This window comes from Rutilus rutilus, assembly GCF_951802725.1.
Source record: "Rutilus rutilus genome assembly, chromosome: 19".
NCBI classification, from domain to species: Eukaryota; Metazoa; Chordata; class Actinopteri; order Cypriniformes; family Leuciscidae; genus Rutilus; species Rutilus rutilus.
The window spans coordinates 34,134,018-34,152,444 of record NC_140232.1 but is presented as its reverse complement, the minus strand read 5'-3'; the positions used below and the strand labels follow the sequence as shown (position 1 = coordinate 34,152,444).

At 39.6% G+C, this 18,427-nt stretch overlaps 1 protein-coding gene across 1 annotated transcript in view; it reads right to left on the bottom strand.

The window, feature by feature from the left end:
* Window positions 1-8,188: 8,188 nt before the first annotated feature.
* Window positions 8,189-18,427, bottom strand: part of pi4kab (phosphatidylinositol 4-kinase, catalytic, alpha b) — a 75,364-nt gene continuing 65,125 nt past the window's right edge. Inside the window, exons 41-55 of the mRNA XM_084388610.1 lie at window positions 17,535-17,702; window positions 17,382-17,435; window positions 16,212-16,332; window positions 16,008-16,137; window positions 15,178-15,248; window positions 15,015-15,087; window positions 14,229-14,299; window positions 13,825-13,931; window positions 13,131-13,235; window positions 12,064-12,189; window positions 10,839-10,959; window positions 10,601-10,760; window positions 10,430-10,519; window positions 10,203-10,286; window positions 8,189-9,169 (exon numbers count right to left, since the gene is read on the bottom strand). Coding sequence (XP_084244736.1) covers window positions 9,118-9,169; window positions 10,203-10,286; window positions 10,430-10,519; window positions 10,601-10,760; window positions 10,839-10,959; window positions 12,064-12,189; window positions 13,131-13,235; window positions 13,825-13,931; window positions 14,229-14,299; window positions 15,015-15,087; window positions 15,178-15,248; window positions 16,008-16,137; window positions 16,212-16,332; window positions 17,382-17,435; window positions 17,535-17,702 — 1,533 coding nt within the window. The 3' untranslated portion in view covers window positions 8,189-9,117. The remainder of the gene's footprint in view (window positions 9,170-10,202; window positions 10,287-10,429; window positions 10,520-10,600; window positions 10,761-10,838; window positions 10,960-12,063; window positions 12,190-13,130; window positions 13,236-13,824; window positions 13,932-14,228; window positions 14,300-15,014; window positions 15,088-15,177; window positions 15,249-16,007; window positions 16,138-16,211; window positions 16,333-17,381; window positions 17,436-17,534; window positions 17,703-18,427) is intronic.

Here is an 18,427-nt window from a genome sequence, read left to right as displayed (position 1 = left end):
TTATCTGAGATCCTTTTACTCTTCCCTGTGGATGACCTGTGACCTACTTTCTGTAAGATCTGAATTTTTGAACTTGAATTTTTGAGATTGAATTTTAGAAAACTGAATTTGAAGTTCCGAATTTCTTCATCTTGAAAACTTAAATCTGAATTTTTTTAAACTGAATATTTTCAGTATACGAATTCAGAGCAAAAAAAAAAACTAGCTGTTTGAAAATACATGTCTATAAAATTCAGCCATAAAAACATTTCAATTTGTTACATTTCAAATGTTCAATATTCGTTTAAAAAAAAAATCTAATTCAGAACTATTTAAACTACCACCTAAAATTAAATTTTGTTAGATTACACTTGTAAATAATTCAAATTTACACAATTCAAATTCAAATCATATTGTCATATTTTAAGCTCCATAGAAATGACGCTGACATCTTGGGGCTTGAGTCTGTGCAGTAGCGATTTCGGGACCAGACATGCGCAGTCGTGAGCAGGAAGTAAAGCCGCGAAACCAAGGCCCCGTTAAAATAAAACCATTAAATTGTTTATGGATCGTCACGTTGAATAACACGGGGAGGCGGGTTTATGACCTATACTAGGACCAGTCACTGGGGGGCGATCGAGACGTTTTGGCTTAACTTTTCAGGATTTGTGCGGCACCAGGGGGGCAGTGCCAGTGTTTCGGAAAACATTGAAGGTTCCCTGGGCACCGCCATTGATTAGCAGACCATCACCTGCTGTTAGCAATCCATTGACTCCCATTCATTTTGGCGTCACTTTGACAGCGAATAACTTTACATCTGAGGCGTTTAAAGACTCCATTTGTCCATTATTTATTTCTAAAGAAACACGAAAATGTATAAAAGGCTCCATTACCTTGTATCTTACGTTATGGCCCTGTAGAAGCAGTTTTTGTGACCATAACCATAACTCTCTGTCGCACAGTAGAGAGATTACCGTATGGACAGGAGGAGAAGCTCGCGGGCAATCGGGGGGACGTGGAGGCAAAATGAGAAAATAATTAATCAGAATACTTAGCAAAAGTTTCTCCTGCTCCTGTTCATGGACAGCTCCTACTCACACTCTCCGTCTCTGCACGTTTCCGAAGGGAATGATTGAGATTTCTCTCGGCACAGCTACTAGAAGACAGACAGGTTGCTCACGTCACATCTACGTCGTCAAGCTCAGTTTGAGTCTGCGCAGTACGCTCAGCCATCAGGAAGTTAGTGCTTCTAATTGACTTCACTTTTCTCCGTTGAATCCAATGGGGTCGCTGTGTCCAGTTTATATACTGTCTATGTGCCGCACGCTTGGGTTAGCGCTATTAAACGATGGATAGCATATCAGACTAGTTAAACATGTCTTGGCGTTATCAAAAAGTATGGACACTGCCAAAACTTTAACATATATTTAACTGTGATCATTACTTACAGGCGCACACTAAATTATGAATCTTTTTTTGACTATTTTATTAATCAAATGTAGACTTACATTGATAAGAGTAAACGTTGGCGACCACGGGCTGCAGCTTCACCAATATGCAGGTTCATGGTGAGGGCAAAGTACATACAGCGGGTACGGAAAGTATTCATACCCCTTGTAAATATGATCAAAAATGGCTGTAAAAAATAAATCTTTCATTCAAAAAATTGGCAAAAATCTAACCTTTCATTGAAGTAAAAGAATTCAAATTGGGGGGGAAAATCACATTATGAAATAAATGTTTTTCTCCAAAACACGCTGGCCATAATTATTCATAACCCTAGAATGTTTTATGAATAAAATTTCCAAATCATTCCCTTAATCATACATCACAATGTGTAAAACCAAATAATACTGATTTGCAGCAAAAGATTGTTGATCGTCATAAAATAGAAAGTGACTGTAAGAAAATAGCTAAATAATTGAAAATCCCCATTTTGACCATCAGGGCAATAATTAAGAAGTTATAATCAACTAAAAATGTTACAAATCTGCCAGGAAGAGGACATATCTCTATATTATCTTAATGCACGGTGAGGAGGATGGTTTGAGTGGCCAAAGACTCTTCAAGGATCACAGATGGAGAATTGCAGAGATTAGTTGAGTCTTGGGGGTCAGAAAGCTTATAAAAAAATAAATAAAAATCTTATCCCATATCCCATAAACTCCAGCATATTCAGTGGTCAGACACGACTGGATCTTCAAACGGCACAGGGTTCTGTGGTCAGATGAAACTAAACAAAGAGCTTTTTGGCAGCAAACACGCTAGATGTGTTTGGTGCACACAAGGATAAAAAGTACCCCATGTGTACAATTTAATATCCCACTGGATCTTACATGTTGTGGGCCTATTTTTCTGCTGGAGGTCCTGGACTTCTTATTCAGATACATGGCATCGTGGATTCTATCAAATATCAACGGATAAAAAAATCCAAACCGGGCGGCTTCTGCTAGAAATCTTATAATGGGCCGTGGTTGGATCTTCCATCAGGACAACGGTCCAAAACAAACATCAAAATCAACACAGAAATGTGTTTCGGAGCACAAAGACCATCTGCCTTGAGCGTCCCAGTTCCCTGACCTGATGAGTGGAGTGAACTGAAGAGAAGAAGCACCAACATGGATCTGGGAATCTGAAGGATCTGGAGAGATTCTGTATGGAGGAATGGTCTCTGATCTCTTGTCAGGTGTTCTCCAAACTCATCAGGCATTATAGGAGAAGACTCAGAGCTGGTATCTTGGCAAAAAGAGATTGCAAAAAGGTATTTAATAAAAGGGTATGAATAATTGTGGCCAACGTGTTTTAGAGAAAAACATTTATTTCATAATGTGATTTTCCCCCCAATTGGAATTATTTTACTTCAACGAAAGATCAAATTTTTTGAATGAAAGAGTTATTTTTTAAAGCCATTTTTGATCATATTTACCGGGGGTATGAATACTTTCCGTACCCACTGTGTGTGTGTATATATATATATATATATATATATATATATATATATATATCTATATATACACACTGCTCAAAAAAATTAAAGGAACACTTTGAAAACACATCAGATCTCAATGGGGAAAAATATCATGCTGGATATCTATACTAATATGGACTGGGTAATGTGTTATGAACGAAAGGATGCCACATCGTTTGATGGAAATGAAAATGATCAACCTACAGAGGATTGAATTCAAAGACACCCCGGAAATCTGAGTGAAAAAATGATGCAGCAGGCTTGTCAATTTTGCGGAAATTTCATTGCAGCAACTCAAAATGGTACTCAGTAGTTTGTATGGCCCCCACGTGCTTGTATGCATGCCTGACAACGTCGGGGCATGCTCCTAATGAGACGACGGATGGTGTCCTGGGGTATTTCCTCCCAGATCTGGACCAGCGCATCACTGAGCTCCTGGACAGCCTGAGGTGCAACCAGGTGATGTCAGATGGACCGAAACACAATGTCCCAGAGGTGTTCTACTGGATGTAGGTCAGGTGAGCGTGGTGGCCCTTCAATGGTATCATTCCTTCATCCTCCAGGAACTGCCTGCATGCTCTCGCCACATGAGGCCGGGCATTGTTGTGCACCAGGAGGAACCCAGGACACACTGCACCAGCATAGGGTCTGACAATGGATCCAAGGATTTCATCCCGATACCTAATGGCAGTCAGGGTGCCATTGTCTAGCCTGCAGAGGTCTGTGCGTCCCTCCATGGATATGCCTCCCCAGACCATCACTGACCCACCACCAAACCGGTCATGCTGAACGATGTTACAGGCAGCATAACATTCTCCACGGCTTCTCCAGACCCTTTCCTGTCTGTCACGTGCTCAGGGTGAACCTGCTCTCATTTGTGAAAACCACAGGGCACCAGTGGCGGACCTGCCAATTCTGGTGTTCAATGGGAAATGCCAATCGAGCTCCCTGGTGCTGGGCAGTGAGCACAGGGCCCACTAGAGGACGTCGGGCCCTCAGGCCACCCTCATGAAGTCTGTTTCTGATTGTTTGGTCAGAGACATTCACACCAGTGGCCTGCTGGAGGTCATTTTGTAGGGCTCTGGCAGTGCTCATCATGTTCCTCCTCGCACAAAGGAGCAGATACCGGTCCTGCTGATGGGTTAAGGACCTTCTACGGCCCTGTCCAGCACTCCTAGAGTAGCTGTCTGTCTTCCTGGAATCTCCTCCATGCTCTTGAGACTGTGCTGGGAGACACAGCAAACCTTCTGGCAATGGCATGTATTGATGAGCCATCCTGAAGGAGCGGGACTGCCTGCTCAACCTCTGTAGGGTCCAGGTATCGCCTCATGCTACCAGTAGTAACACTGACCCTAGCCAAATGCAAAACTGGTGAAAAACAGTCCGAAAAGATGAGTAGGGAAAAAATGTCAGTGGCCTCCACCTGTAAAACCATTCCTGTTTTGGGGGTTGTCTCACTGTTGCCCATCTAGTGCACCTGCTGTTAATTTCATTAACACTAAAGCAGCTGAATCTGATTACCAACCCCCTCTGTTACTTAACTGACCAGATCAATATCCCAGGAGTTTAACTGACTTGATGCTATTCTCTGATTAAAAAGTGTTCCCTTTATTTTTTTGAGCAGTGTATATATATATATATATATATGTATATATATACACACACACACACACACACACACATACATACATATATACACACACACACATATATATATAAAAAGATATATATTCTTCTTCCATCAGGAAGAAGATATAGGAGCATTAAGACGTCTACATCACGTTTCAGAGACAGCACTTACCCTCTGGCTATCAGACATCTGAACTTGCACTGACTTCTAGCAGCACTCTATTAACTGTATGCACTGTGCACTCTTTCTGCCGAGGGGTTTTGTCTTTTTTTCTGCGGGGTTTTGGTCTAATGTCCTACTGTTTGCTGGGTATTGTTGGTGAACATTGTCTCTTTTTTTTGTATTTATGATGTTTGTCTTTTTAGGTTATTCATGTCTGAGAGTTGTACCAAGACAAATTCCTATCAACTTGTTGACATGGCGATAAATTTATTGAATTGAATTGAATTGAATTGAATTGATTTGAGATATATATATATATATATATATATATATATATATATACACACATACACACTAATATAATTATAATAAAATGTTCAATAATAGTGGGCTATACGTGGTGAGCAATGAAGTATTGGGCCAGTCATGTGATCAAAACCTGGCAGCCAGCAAGTATTTTGTAAAAACATCAACAACAAAAAAACGGTAAAAATGACACGTAATATAGGACCTTATATTATACATTGTGTGCCATAGTAAAGACTGTAGGTCTATCCCTCATAGCCTCATTTTCATCTGCATGAAAAACAATACGACATCAACTCGACTACAGTCATTCTTTGTTATTTGTATCAAAGATGCAGAATATGTTTAATATACTGCCTTGTAATTGATTTGAATCTTTTAAACAAAAAATGTTTAAACAAAACTGTGTAAAAGTCAGTAAGCAAAATACAAAATCAAACAAGATGTTGAAAAACCAGAGATAAGTATTACTGTTTTCTGTATGTGTATCCTTCCTCTTGAATTATACAGTTTTGTACAACTACAAGGACACCCTAAAAACATTATACTCTACAATAAGATCCAATTACTTAACATTAATGAACATTAAATAACAACAGCAATACATTTGTTACAGTATTTTACAATTTGTTAATGTTTAATAAAAAATACAACTGTTCATTGTTAGTTCATGGTCGCTCAGTTATATTAACAGATCTTTTTTTTTTTTTTTTTTGAATAATAGTAAATATTAACATTAACCTGGATTAATAAATGCTCAGAAGTATGTTTCATTGTTAGTTCATGTTAACTAATAAAACTTTAATGTAAAGTATGCCAAAAACATAATCTTTTCCTAATGAAATAGCCTACACGATGTTGCCCATTTGTCTTTGTTAATTATTGATCTTATATGATATAAATGTATATGATTAATCTAATATGATATAAATGTAGTTTAACAAAAGATCAGGGAAGGGGAAAAAGGCAGGATCTGTTATCGGGGCGAACCCATCAGGGCGCTTCCCGCCTCGCACGTGCCAAAACCCGCCAAAATGGGCGTGACTGTTGACTATATAAGCGGCCCATTTTGCCATTGGAATCAGGTTAAATCGACTGAAGCGACAGTACCTGAACGTGAAGCTTAATAGCACGGCCATCTACGCAAAACTCGTTCCCATTACTCTCAGGGAACCAAGGTTACGTTAGTAACCGAGTACGTTCCCTTTCAAGAACGGTTCAATCGTATTGCGTCGCTAGATGCTGTGGGAACCCATTTCAAAACGGCGTGCAATTAGCTGACAACTTCACTCTGAACTACCATCTGGGGCTGTGAAGCCCGAGGCTTATAGTAGAACTAAAAGTCCAAATCCAACGGGGACCGGACCAATGTCGGAGCCCACGAAGGGATACCTAGAGGTTTGGGCCCTTCAGTGTGCCCATAAAAGGAGGTGTTTGGCCATGGTGTACAGGTTGTTTGACCTGAGACCACTCTGGCGATTTATATATGACACCACTGCCATATTGTCCGTCCGGACCAAGATGTGGTGTCCCGTCAGGTTTGGGAGGAAGGTTTTCAGGGCTAGAAAGACTGCTCTCATTTCGAGGCAGTTGATATGTAGGCGCTTCTTCGAGCTCGACCAGAGGCCGGAGGCTGGCCTGCCCTCGTACAGAGACCCCCAACTTAGGTTGGAGGCGTCCGTCAAAATCACCTTCCTCCTCGATACTAGACCCATGCCAGACTGGTACCAGCTGGTGTCTTTCCAAGGGGCCAGGGCTTTGATACAGCCATGGTTTATCCTGATGGCGTAGGTGGCCGAACCGCCACGCATGAGTCGGGACTCGGGGCTTCAGTCAGCGCTGAAGGGGACGCATATGCAGTAGGCCTAATTGGAGTACTGACGATGCAGAGGTCATAAGGCCCAGTGCCCTTTGAAACGTTCTGAGGGGCAGGTAAGAGCCCACTTTGAACGAAGCAGCTAGCTGTTGAATGGAGAGAGTGCGGTCTGGCATGAGCCAAGCTCTCATCTGAACCGAGTCGATAACTGTTCCCAGGAAGGGTTGTACGCTGGCTGGGGGACAGTACACTCTTGGAGAAGTTGATCCTGAGTCAAAGGCATTCTAGATAGCTGAGGAGCCAGGATTTGTGGGTTTGTAACTCGGCCTCCGATTGGGCCAGAACGAGGCAATCGTCGAGGTAGTTCAGAATGCACATTCCCCACTGTCTCAGGGGGGAGAGAGCTGTGTCAATGCATTTCGTAAACGTACGAGGTGCCAGTGGCAGTCCGAATGGTAGGACTGTGTACTGATAAGCCCGCCCCTCAAAGGCGAATCTCAAGAATGGCCTGTGATGGGGGGCTATCTGGATGTGAAAGTAAGTCTCCTGGGCGAATCTGCGCGAGGATTTGTTTGGTTGTTAGCATCCTGAATGGCTGTTTCATGAGGGCCTTGTTCAGGTGTCTGAGATCTAGAATAGGCCTGAGGCCGCCATCTTTTTTCGGGACAGCTGCAAAAGCCTGACTCACTTTGTGACAGGGGAACTTGACACTTCGGTGCCAAGCTAAGGTCTGCAAGCGAATTGAAGCAAGTAACCTCGTTTTACCGTGTTCAGTACCCATTTTGACACATTGGGGATGGCTTCCCAGGCCTTGGCCCGAGTGACTAGGGGCTGAATGAAGTTTAGGGGTGGGGCGCCGTGCATCAGGGACCTGAAACCTCTTTTTCTGAAAATGTTTGTGTTTTATTTTTGTCGCTGTTGAAACAGCATTTGTTTGCAAGGGTGTGTGAACTGAAACGGGCCCGTAGGTTGCAATTGGAACATTTCCAGTTTTCCTGATTCTTATGCTTTACAACAAGGATGTGTACATTTATTTCCAGTTGTTCATGTAACACGTATTAAACTTTAAAAGGTATCATGAATTAATATATTTTAAAGCATTAGTTTTTGGTTAATGTTAATTTCTAAATTACCTTTCTATTTATTTTTATTTACTGCATAAGTAATAAGTCATTTTTTATCTTAAAACACTGTATATAATTAGAAATGTACATTTCTGACCTCTGTTTAGTTATTGCTGCAAAATCAGAGCTCCCAGTGAATAAATGGACTGATAAAATGTAGAGCTAAAAGGCATGTATACTGTAAAAGCATTTGACATTTAACAAACATTGACAATGTTGCAGTTTTATTGGTTTCTAGAAGGTTTTCTCATTGGTAATCTCACATCATACCGTTACAGTAAATGAACGACTTTTGGTAACTTCAAATCACTGTCAGTGAACAACCCCTTGAAAACACAGATATTGACTGTACATTTGAAGCATTTTGTACACTAGATAAATAAAAACACTTGCTCCGCTTCATTTGACATCTGGGATTATCACATGCACAGTAAAGAAGCTTTACAAATGCGTACAAGCAATTACTGTAGACATTTATTAAATATCACAGACAATAAATAATCCAAAAGGAATGAGAATATAAAGAGGAGAGAGAATTAATGCGACCGTACAAACGAGCGTACAAAGATTAGTCACTTACTGCACAATCGACTGATCAATAAACAGTCACATACTGCAAAACAAGCAGCGATTGGTCAGGTCATGTGACCCTAAAATCAGATATATTAATACACAAATTCAGAGCTGCAAAGAAATACAGATTCACAGGAAGGCAAACATTCAACTATAAATATAATCAATCAATATAATGTGCAAATCTAAAAACCTCTAAAATTTTACATTTGTCTCTAGTTCAGACGGTCCACATCCGTAAAAACATCTGCTGTTCAATAACGTCATGATTTGTCTGGAAACTATTAAAAGGCTGTAAACAAAAATCACATCAACTAAAACTAAAAATGTCACAAACATGACTTTAAAATCAAGTATAATTGAAATCATCATGCAGCAGAAAGTTCCTCGTGTGAAGAAGTCTCATAAGTGCTGATTTAAGTGTGTATCAATCCATGCAAACTCATCTCAGGTGTATGAAGTGCACAAACACACCAGACTGTGACAGCAGTGTGATATAGCATCAGTGAGACACACACACACACACACACACACACACACACACACGCTTCTCTGGCCTTCAGTACGGGATCTGGTTCTGATAGTACTGGATCATGTCATACGTTTTGCTCCTGGAACAAATGAAAACACATATCATGTAATTCATGCATTGTTTATTAAAGAGGACTTTTCCATATTCATCTCTCTTTAGTGTGTAATATTGCTGTTTGAGCATGAGAAAGGTTTCAAAGTCCCTCCAGCGGGAGTTCTTCTCTATATCAACTCCTGAAACGCCTCCATTGTAGTCTTGAGCTTCTTCTGGGAACGAACACGTCACAATGTTCCTCATTATAATAATTAATATGCAGAATAAAGGGGCGGGGCCTGGTTGAGTTAGTTAGTAGTGTGTTAAACTGGTGGTTATGGTAAGGGGCGGGACATTTCCCAAACACACTCGAAGCGCTCAACCAATCACAACACACTGCTCCAACTGACCAATCAGAGCACAGTGTGCTTTTCAGAAGGAGGGGCTTCATAGAGACAGGAAGTAAACAGTGCGTTACTGACAGACTGGGAAGAGAGGAGCTGCAACAATGGAGAATATGAGGAAATAACGCATGAAACCATCAAAGGCCATTATCATTATTATTATTATTATTTCCTCTTTAAAGTGCTCATATTATGCTGATTTCCTAGCTCATAATTTTGGGGTTTGCTAGAATTATGATTTGAAGTTAAAAACACATTTTTCCTCATTCGGTTCATTGCTGATGCGCCTGTTTCCTACACTGGTGTAGTTCCTGTCTCTTTATGGTGTCACTATTGGAAGGCCATGCAATGTTTTCTTTGCCTTCGCAGTCTCTGCATAGCGAATCACCTACCCATAATGAGTAGACGGGGTTTATGTAAATGTGTGTCATGGTGACATGACAAACGAGGAATATCAGGAGAGTGTTTTCTGTTGGAGAGATTCACTACCTTTGGCAGAATGTGTTTACCTGCACAAACAGCTGATATTACACACTAAAGGAAAGGTCATATCAAAAAAAGCATTAGAGGTTCCCTTTGAGCATCATGTTTAATGTCCATATAAAATATGATGAGCACAGATTGTGTTGTTTTACATCTGTGCATTCCTAGTAAATCAGACACTCAGACACTGACCTGCTGCTCAGGAAGCAGTTCTGGATGACTTTGATGATGAACGCCGCTGCTTCCTTCTCACTCACTCCAGGGTTAAAACGCTGCCTACAACACAAGATTCACTTCAAATCTGTATAATCTTTTAATAACGCATAATAACCGATCGCATTAAAAAAAAAATGTTTCTTCCAGTGCTTGATGTTTATGTGCATGCAGACGTGTGTGAAAACATCAGTCCCTCGACTCACTTGAGCAGTTTGATGGTCTGACCACGGAAGCAGGGCAACCCTGTGTCCAACATCAGCGTTACCAAGGCAACCACAGCATCCATGTACGGCCTACAAGAGCAATGCATTCAGAAGATCAACTCCATCCATTTATAATAGACACACTCACACAGGTTCACACACACATCTCACCTGACAGCCAGGTATCCGCGCACACACATCTCCATGAACCACTTAAAGGGCGTGGCCTCCATCTTCCCGCCCATGATCATCACCATCTCATCCGTCAGTTTGATGTCCGGCTCCCAGCCCAGATTCCCACCCGGAGAACTCTCAAACATGAAGCCAAAATCTGAGGAGCACACACACACACATGATAAACACTCATGCTAAACCCAGAACAGAGCGTTATGATGGTGTGAGGTCTCACCGATGTGGATGAGGTGTCCGTGTCTGTCTAGCATGATGTTCCCGTTGTGTCTGTCCTTGATCTGGAGCAGGAACAGCAGAAGACTGTACGCAGCCATACTCCTGATGAAGTTATACCTCGCCTGCAGAGAGAGAGAGAGAGAGAGAGAGAGAGAGAGAGAGAGAGAGAGAGAGAGAGAGAGAGAGAGAGAGAGAGAGAGAGAGAGAGAGAGAGAGAGAGAGAGAGAGAGAGAGAGAGAGAGAGAGTGTGAGTGTGTGTTTTGCTTTGGATAAAAGCAACTGGTTAAAATGCACAAATGTAAATGTTCAACCATATTTGAAGGAGTCTATCCCTAAGTTTTGTTTTAATAAATTATTTTAAGCTATGGGCACTCCTAATTAAAAAAAAAAGAAAGAAATTTAATTAAAAAGAACTGTTTTTTAAGGTTCTTACTCTTTAAACCAATGAATCTACATGAATTATACAGTCATTGTTGATTTACTGGATAATCATTAAGGATATAAGAATTTTTACTTAAAGGTTATATCAGCAACTGTTTTTGTGTGCAGATCTCAGAGGCTGCCTACAGAGATCCGTTTTTTTGACGGCATGCTTATGGGGCGGGCAGCTAGCGGATCATTAGGAAAGATTAGATGAATGTGATCATTTATGTTTGGGCCTGAAATCACCTTTAATTTCTACTGTACCTGATAAAATATAGTAAAGCTTGGAACGAATTTAAAATGCCTTTTCCAGGTCTAGAAAACACACTTTAGGCTTCCTAATATATTATTAGGGTTTTCCAAGACTGTGAATTATAAATAAAGAAATTTGGAAATACATGTTTTTTTTATTATTTAGTTAACTTTTAATTTCAGCCTATTTTAAAGTTAGTTTTTTAATGACTTAATCCTAGAAGTCTAGAAAACACTTTTAAAATTAGGCTTCCCCATATTTTCCAGGTTTTCCAAGACTGTGGGAATTCTGGATTTCCCCCCCCCAAAAAAATAAAATAATAATAATAATAATAATAATAATAATAATATACATGAAACCTAGGGAAACCTTAATTCAATTAAGAAGCAAATTAAAATAGGAAATTAACAGCTTTTTAGTTGTTCAAGCTGATTTAACAGTGTGTTTGCATGATATTAACTCCTCATGTGGAAGTTTGCTGATGCCCTCTAGTGGACACCAGACTGACAGAAACAGAGTTCAGGAGCAAGAGATATGAGGCTTTTCTCACCTTCTGGAAGGCCAGAGTGGATTCGTCTCCGTACTGGTTACGGAAATAATCGTACATCCCGAAATCCGTCTGTCGTCCCAGCTGATCTCTGGACTTACAGTCTGGGATGCACTCGATAACGCCACACTGCGGGACAAACACAGGACTGTTACACCAAAAACACACAGCCACAAGAGAACGTCTTCAGTGTGAAAAATCATAAGCTGCTGGTGTCACACTAGCTAACTCGAAACAAGAGCTAGATCGACCTCTGGCAAAGGTCATTTCTCTGCACTATTTACAACTCAGATCAGGAGCAGCAGACAAACAAACGATCATAATAAAGGGATTAATATGCAATACAGGGAGTGAGATGTGTGTGTTTGTCCCTTCAGGTAATGATCATGAGGTTCACAATCAATAAACACAGACTGTTCGGATGTCTTATTTTATTAGTTGTGTAAGTGTAGCCATATAAAAATGGTCAGTTCAATAAAATGTGTTTAAAAAAAAAAAAAAATTGGTCAGTTACACAATCACCATGGATGACAGATTGTGTCTGGCTGTGTGTTTGCAGTGGGACTGGTTTAGACCAGAACAGACCAGGACTACAGCAGTTCAGTCCTTCACTACTGTATGAATCCAAAGTATTACCAATGTAATAAACCTGATTAAAAACAGGTTTTATCAAATTGATTATCAAAACAACACGACTGCAACTGAAAATCAGTGGGAAAAAAGACTGGTGTGACGGCAGCCACAAAACTCACAAACTCAAACTTACATTTTTAAAATTAAAATTACATTATTTAAATAAATCAAAATAAACATTTAAAGAAAGTTTTGGCTTCTCTTGTTTTGATTTATGTTTTCTGTAAACAGACACATTTGTACATTGTACATTTTATTTAACTTGCAGCGCTTGGGGTTTGCTTGTCTTTCTTTGTTTTTCTTTGTATTATTTGAAAATCCTTAAAAAAAAGAAAGAAAAAAAAAAGAAACATTTAAATTAAACTTTATTTTATATTTAAATAAATAAAAATAACAATGAATCAAATAAAATAAAATAAAATATTAACATAACTCACCCCAGGTGCCGTCGCTACCACCCTATATGGAAAAACAAACAGGTCGAGTCCCACCAGCTGGAAAATGTTCTTGAACAGGCCGATGATCTGCAAAGCCAACATGTCCTGCAGGGAGGAAATTAGAAAAGGAAAGAGAAAAAATCTGAACCACTAAACCAAACTTTTCTACTTAAATGTGTTACACCTGATAAATGTGATTTAAACACAATGCATATGTAAATACAATGAATTTGTTAATATTTTCTAAAAATCTACCGTTTAAATCTGTTGACTTATATTATACACATGTTTCTGTTCTGTTTATTTATATATTTGTGCTGTGGCAACACTGTAACAGCCATGCCATTAAAGCAATTTAAATTAGAAAGAGTTAGGGGTTTAAACAGGCATTACATATGAATGAATTTTTTTTAAAAGATGCAAAATGTCAGATATCAGACTATCAAAATATCAGACCTTCGTTAACATTCATACAATAATAAATTATTTCACAGACTATTATAGTTAATTCCCCTGTTAGTGTATAATGTTGATGTGCGTCACAGGTGTGAATACTGTATATATCAGCGATTTTACTATAGCTTTGAGTCGTTGGCTCGTCCAATCAGATTTCATGGCAGAAATGTAAACTAATAAAGTACATAAAGGACGGCAAAAACAAAGCACATGAGATGTCAATGTGAACCTCTGATACCTGTCTGCAGTCGTCTCCTACTTTAAAGATGGCCGCCTGCCAGCAGATCTTCTGTGCGTCTTCTCCGCTTTGAGCTTCATCCAGCGAGTCCGAGCGACACAATAAACCTACAAACACACACGAGTGCATACTTCATGTGCTGGTGTGATTGAAAGGCACAATTATCCCTCAGACTTTCATCTTAAATTTCTAAAATTATTATTTATTAATATTATTATAATACAGCACAGACAATTAAAATAACTGAGCAAAATCATTCACATTCGATGGCTGCATAATTGCTAATGATGTTACTGTAATATTTGTACACTGTGATTAGTCATCTACAGTACTAAGCCAGCAGAAGTACGGCTGTTTGCTTCAGGAATGAAAGAATTACGTTTGTGCCCTAATGATTTGCATACCCTCTTTCTCGAGTTCACTCACTCCACAGCGTTTCACCTTGAACTTGGCCAGATACGGCGCTTTGGCAGCACTGAGAGGGAAAACACACAGACACGTGATTTTATTGAGCATCTAAACCCCATCAAACACACATAATGCTTTTATAGATGCTGTGTGACAGTGTTAAAGTGTCCCTATCATGCTTTTTAGGATATTATCTTTCATGTAGTGTGTAATAGAGCTGTTTCAGAATGTAAAAGCTTCTGAACTGAAACAAGTTGTCAGTAATTCAGTCTCACTTCCTGTTACCGTGTAACAATGTTACACATTTGCATAATGCCAGCCTCTGGTCTTGATTGGCTGAACAGCATCTCTTAGCTCCGCCCTCAAACACTGTAGTTTATCTGAGACTGGAAGAGTTTGGTTCGTGTTGTTCATGTGGAGAAGACGCTGTTTTCTGCTGACAAAGCAAATCCACTTTGATGAGATTGATACGGTAAAACCCTCGTCATCGTTACTGTTCGTATCACTGTGATCAAGAGCTGAGATTCAGATATGATAATGAGCGTTTGGTTTCTGACCAATCACAGCAGAGCAGCTCTCAGAGAGGCGGAGCTTAGAGACTGAATCCTTGATCGAACCATTTCAGACACTGAGAGAAAAGAGCTGATGCTGCAGTGGAGATTATGAGGAAATTAAAGTGTTTTTTGACCTTGGATGCATGTGAATCTACTGTAGGAGACGCCAAAACAACATTGAGAGCCTTTAAAACAGCATAATAGGGACACTTTAGGTGATGATTGTACCTTTGCATTGGCGTTCCAGATTTGTAGTCGATGTCTAGGACTATGGCCTCAGGGTTACTGGGCAGATAACAGCCTGAGAAACATCAAATTAACGGTTTTGTAACTAAGTGTTTGTAATATCAGCCAATAACACAGTGATCTGATAATGAAGAGAGATTGAAACCTGGCTGGACTTTGATATCAGACAGAGCTCGCAGACACGCTCTCTTCCGCTCGTCTCCTTTAGGAATGGGCCTGAAACATGAGCAGAGAAACAGAAGATCTCAGCTTCAAACATGAGCTGTTCAGTGATGTTAGACATGCTTTCAAAAGTCTCAACAAACCAACACAAGCAACAAAAATACACAAATCCCACACAACTCTTATAAAAAACTATAGAATTCATCTTAAAGTCCTATTTAACCCTTGAAAATTAAGCTAATTTGGTGTTCCTGTTAAAAAATGACTGGCCAACAGAAAATTGCTTATAAGTCTCTCATTATGCTATCTTATCACCAAATTTAGGATTCAATCTTTCCATCAACTTGTGTTCTTTCAGTTCCCATAGGTTATATATTTCTTTTTGTAACTGATTGATCGTAGGCCTCATTGATCTGAGCTGATGCTCCTCAGTTTTTAAGTGAAATGAAGTTAATTCCTTTTCTAACCGATTTAATTTTCCTTGCATTTTTTATGATTATTTTAATTCCTTTCTGTGTAAAGCACTTTGAATTACCAGTGTATGAAATGTGCTATATAAATAAACTTGCCTTGCAAGCAATTTTCTGTAGGCCAGTCATTTTTGACCCGCAACACCACAAGTGTAACAAGGTGGGGAGAAAATATCCCAAAAAAAGCATGAAAATTATCCAAAATCTTTTTGGAAAGTTGTTAAACCCTGTGTGAGCAAAGTCAGTACATTTTATTCCAATGTGATAACATTAACTAGCATTTTGGGAAAAATAATCAAAATGACCGGAGCACAACCAGATGCTAACGGCAGGTTTCTATTACTTTATAATAGCGGAGACATTGGTGATCTTGTTGAAGAAGTCAAACTCGCGCTGGTAGAAATCTTTCGCTGGACCCGAGAGAGACCCGATGATCTCTTCTACCAAATGCTCCAGAAGCTCCCCGATGTCCGCTAGAGAACACACACAGAATAAGCATCACTGAAGAGCTCTTCACATCGAGCTGATGTCGGTGAGGAGCACTTACGGTCCTTCTGGTGTCCCTCCTCGTCGGTGTAGATGTTGGTCTTCATGTTCCAGATGAACTGATGTGCCAGAAGCTGAGACTTCTGTGCCGCCCACAGGATGTATTCTCTCACGTACCCCATCTACACACACACAGTATATTACCAGAGCAATCAACAAGTCAGGGAGAGAAAATGGGGAATGCAATATATGACCTGCATATACAACATATTTATACTTTTTATACTGCATGCAACTTGATTTATACCTTTACAAATCTAACTTAGCATATGCAAATAATTTTTCCATTATTTGTCCATATTATATGAAAAGTTATTTAAAGTGCCCCTATCATGCTTTTTAGGATATTATCTTTCATGTAGTGTGTAATAGAACTATTTCTGAATGTAAAAGCTCTGCATAGTTTCACAATGATAGTTTTTGTCTCCTAAAAGAAAGAAGCGAGTCGTCAGTAATTCAGTCTAACTTCCTGTTACAGTGTAACAATGTTACACATTTGCATAATGCCAGCCTCTAGTCTTGATTGGCCGAAAAGCATCTCTTAGCTCCGCCCTCAAACACTGTAGTTTATCTGAGACTGGAAGAGTTTGGTTCGTGTTGTTCATGTCGAGAAGACGCTGTTTTCTGCTGACAAAGCAAATCCACTTTAAAGAGACTGATACGGTAAAACCCACGCCATTGTTACTGTTCGTATCACTGTGATCAAGAGCTGAGATTCAGATATGATAATGAGCGTTTGGATTCTGACCAATCAGAGCAGAGCAGCTCTCAGAGAGGCGGAGTTTAGAGACTGAATCCTTGATCTAACCGTTTCGGACACTGAGAGTAAAGAGCTGATGCTGAAGTGGAGATTATGAGGAAATTTAAGTGTTGTTTGACCTTGGATTAGGGTGGTCCTTATCAAGTCCAATTTTTTTTTTTTTTGCAAAATGTTAGTGTCTTAACCTCTTAAACTGTTCCTTTTAACTTCAAAATTAGAAAAATTGGCATGCTGTATTTTCTTATATAAAGGAACAAATTGAAGGGTTAAGAGCACGACAATTGGAGACTTTAAAAATAAGGACCAGCCTACCCTGGATGCATGTGAATCTACTGTAGGAGACGCCAAAACAAAACTAGAAACCTTTAAAATAGCATAATAGGGACACTTTTAATTTCATACACACTATACCTTGTCATAACGGAGAGCCTGAACAATTTGTGGGATGTAAAACAGAATCGCATCCTGTTGAACAAGAGTAAAATATACATTAATAAAGACAAAATGATGCAAGATAAAGAGCTATAAAGAAATGAGAGTGTGATGATGATGATGATGGCGTACAGGAGGGAAGGAGCGCAGGACTTTGACGGCGTACTGTGCGGTCAGTGGATGTGGCGGATACATGCTGGAGAAATACGACAGGCCCGTGGGAGGATCAGCCGGAGCCCAACACAAGATGTGACTCAACTCCGGAGAATCGGCATCAATCGTGTGCCACGTCACCAAGAACTGCAGCGGGAAACACACACACACACACACACACACACACACACACGTTCGGTTACGCAAGATCCAATAAATCAAACTGTCAGTAGTTTTGAGGGAGCACAATGTTTATGAGTACTGAACTAATAACACGTCCATGAACTTTTATTTGTTCCATTAGCAAGATTTTAGGTTAAAATGTGTATGAATGCATAAGAGAGAAGTGTTTAGTTTAGGTCTAGAAACTAGGGGTGTGCGATAAGATCATGATTGTTGATTTAACGATATGTGATCTGACATAAGAGTATGTCCCTCACTTTACATAAACACACCTAGCATACATACACACACATGATGTAGTCTAGTATGTTAGAGTAGTGCACACGCTTTCACTGCATGATTCACTATTAAAATGCATTTAGAATTCCCTCAATATTCAAGATAAGGAGGCAAAAATACCTCTCACTATTTTAAATGATGTAAATAGTCAATCAATTTCACACGAAGAGTGCTGTTTATTCTTCAAATATCAGCGTGATTACAAATGTGATTTTGATTTTATACAACAGTAAACAAGAAGTTAATATAAAGTGACTTTTAGACACAATATTGCCTGTTTTTGCTCTATTTAGCCAATGAAAATTGGAAAAATTGGAAATGGTTCCAAACAAATCCACAGGACTGTTTTGCATCTCTGAGCAACACACGGCAGTGAAAGTACAAATCAGTTGAGAGAGTCTCATTGAGAG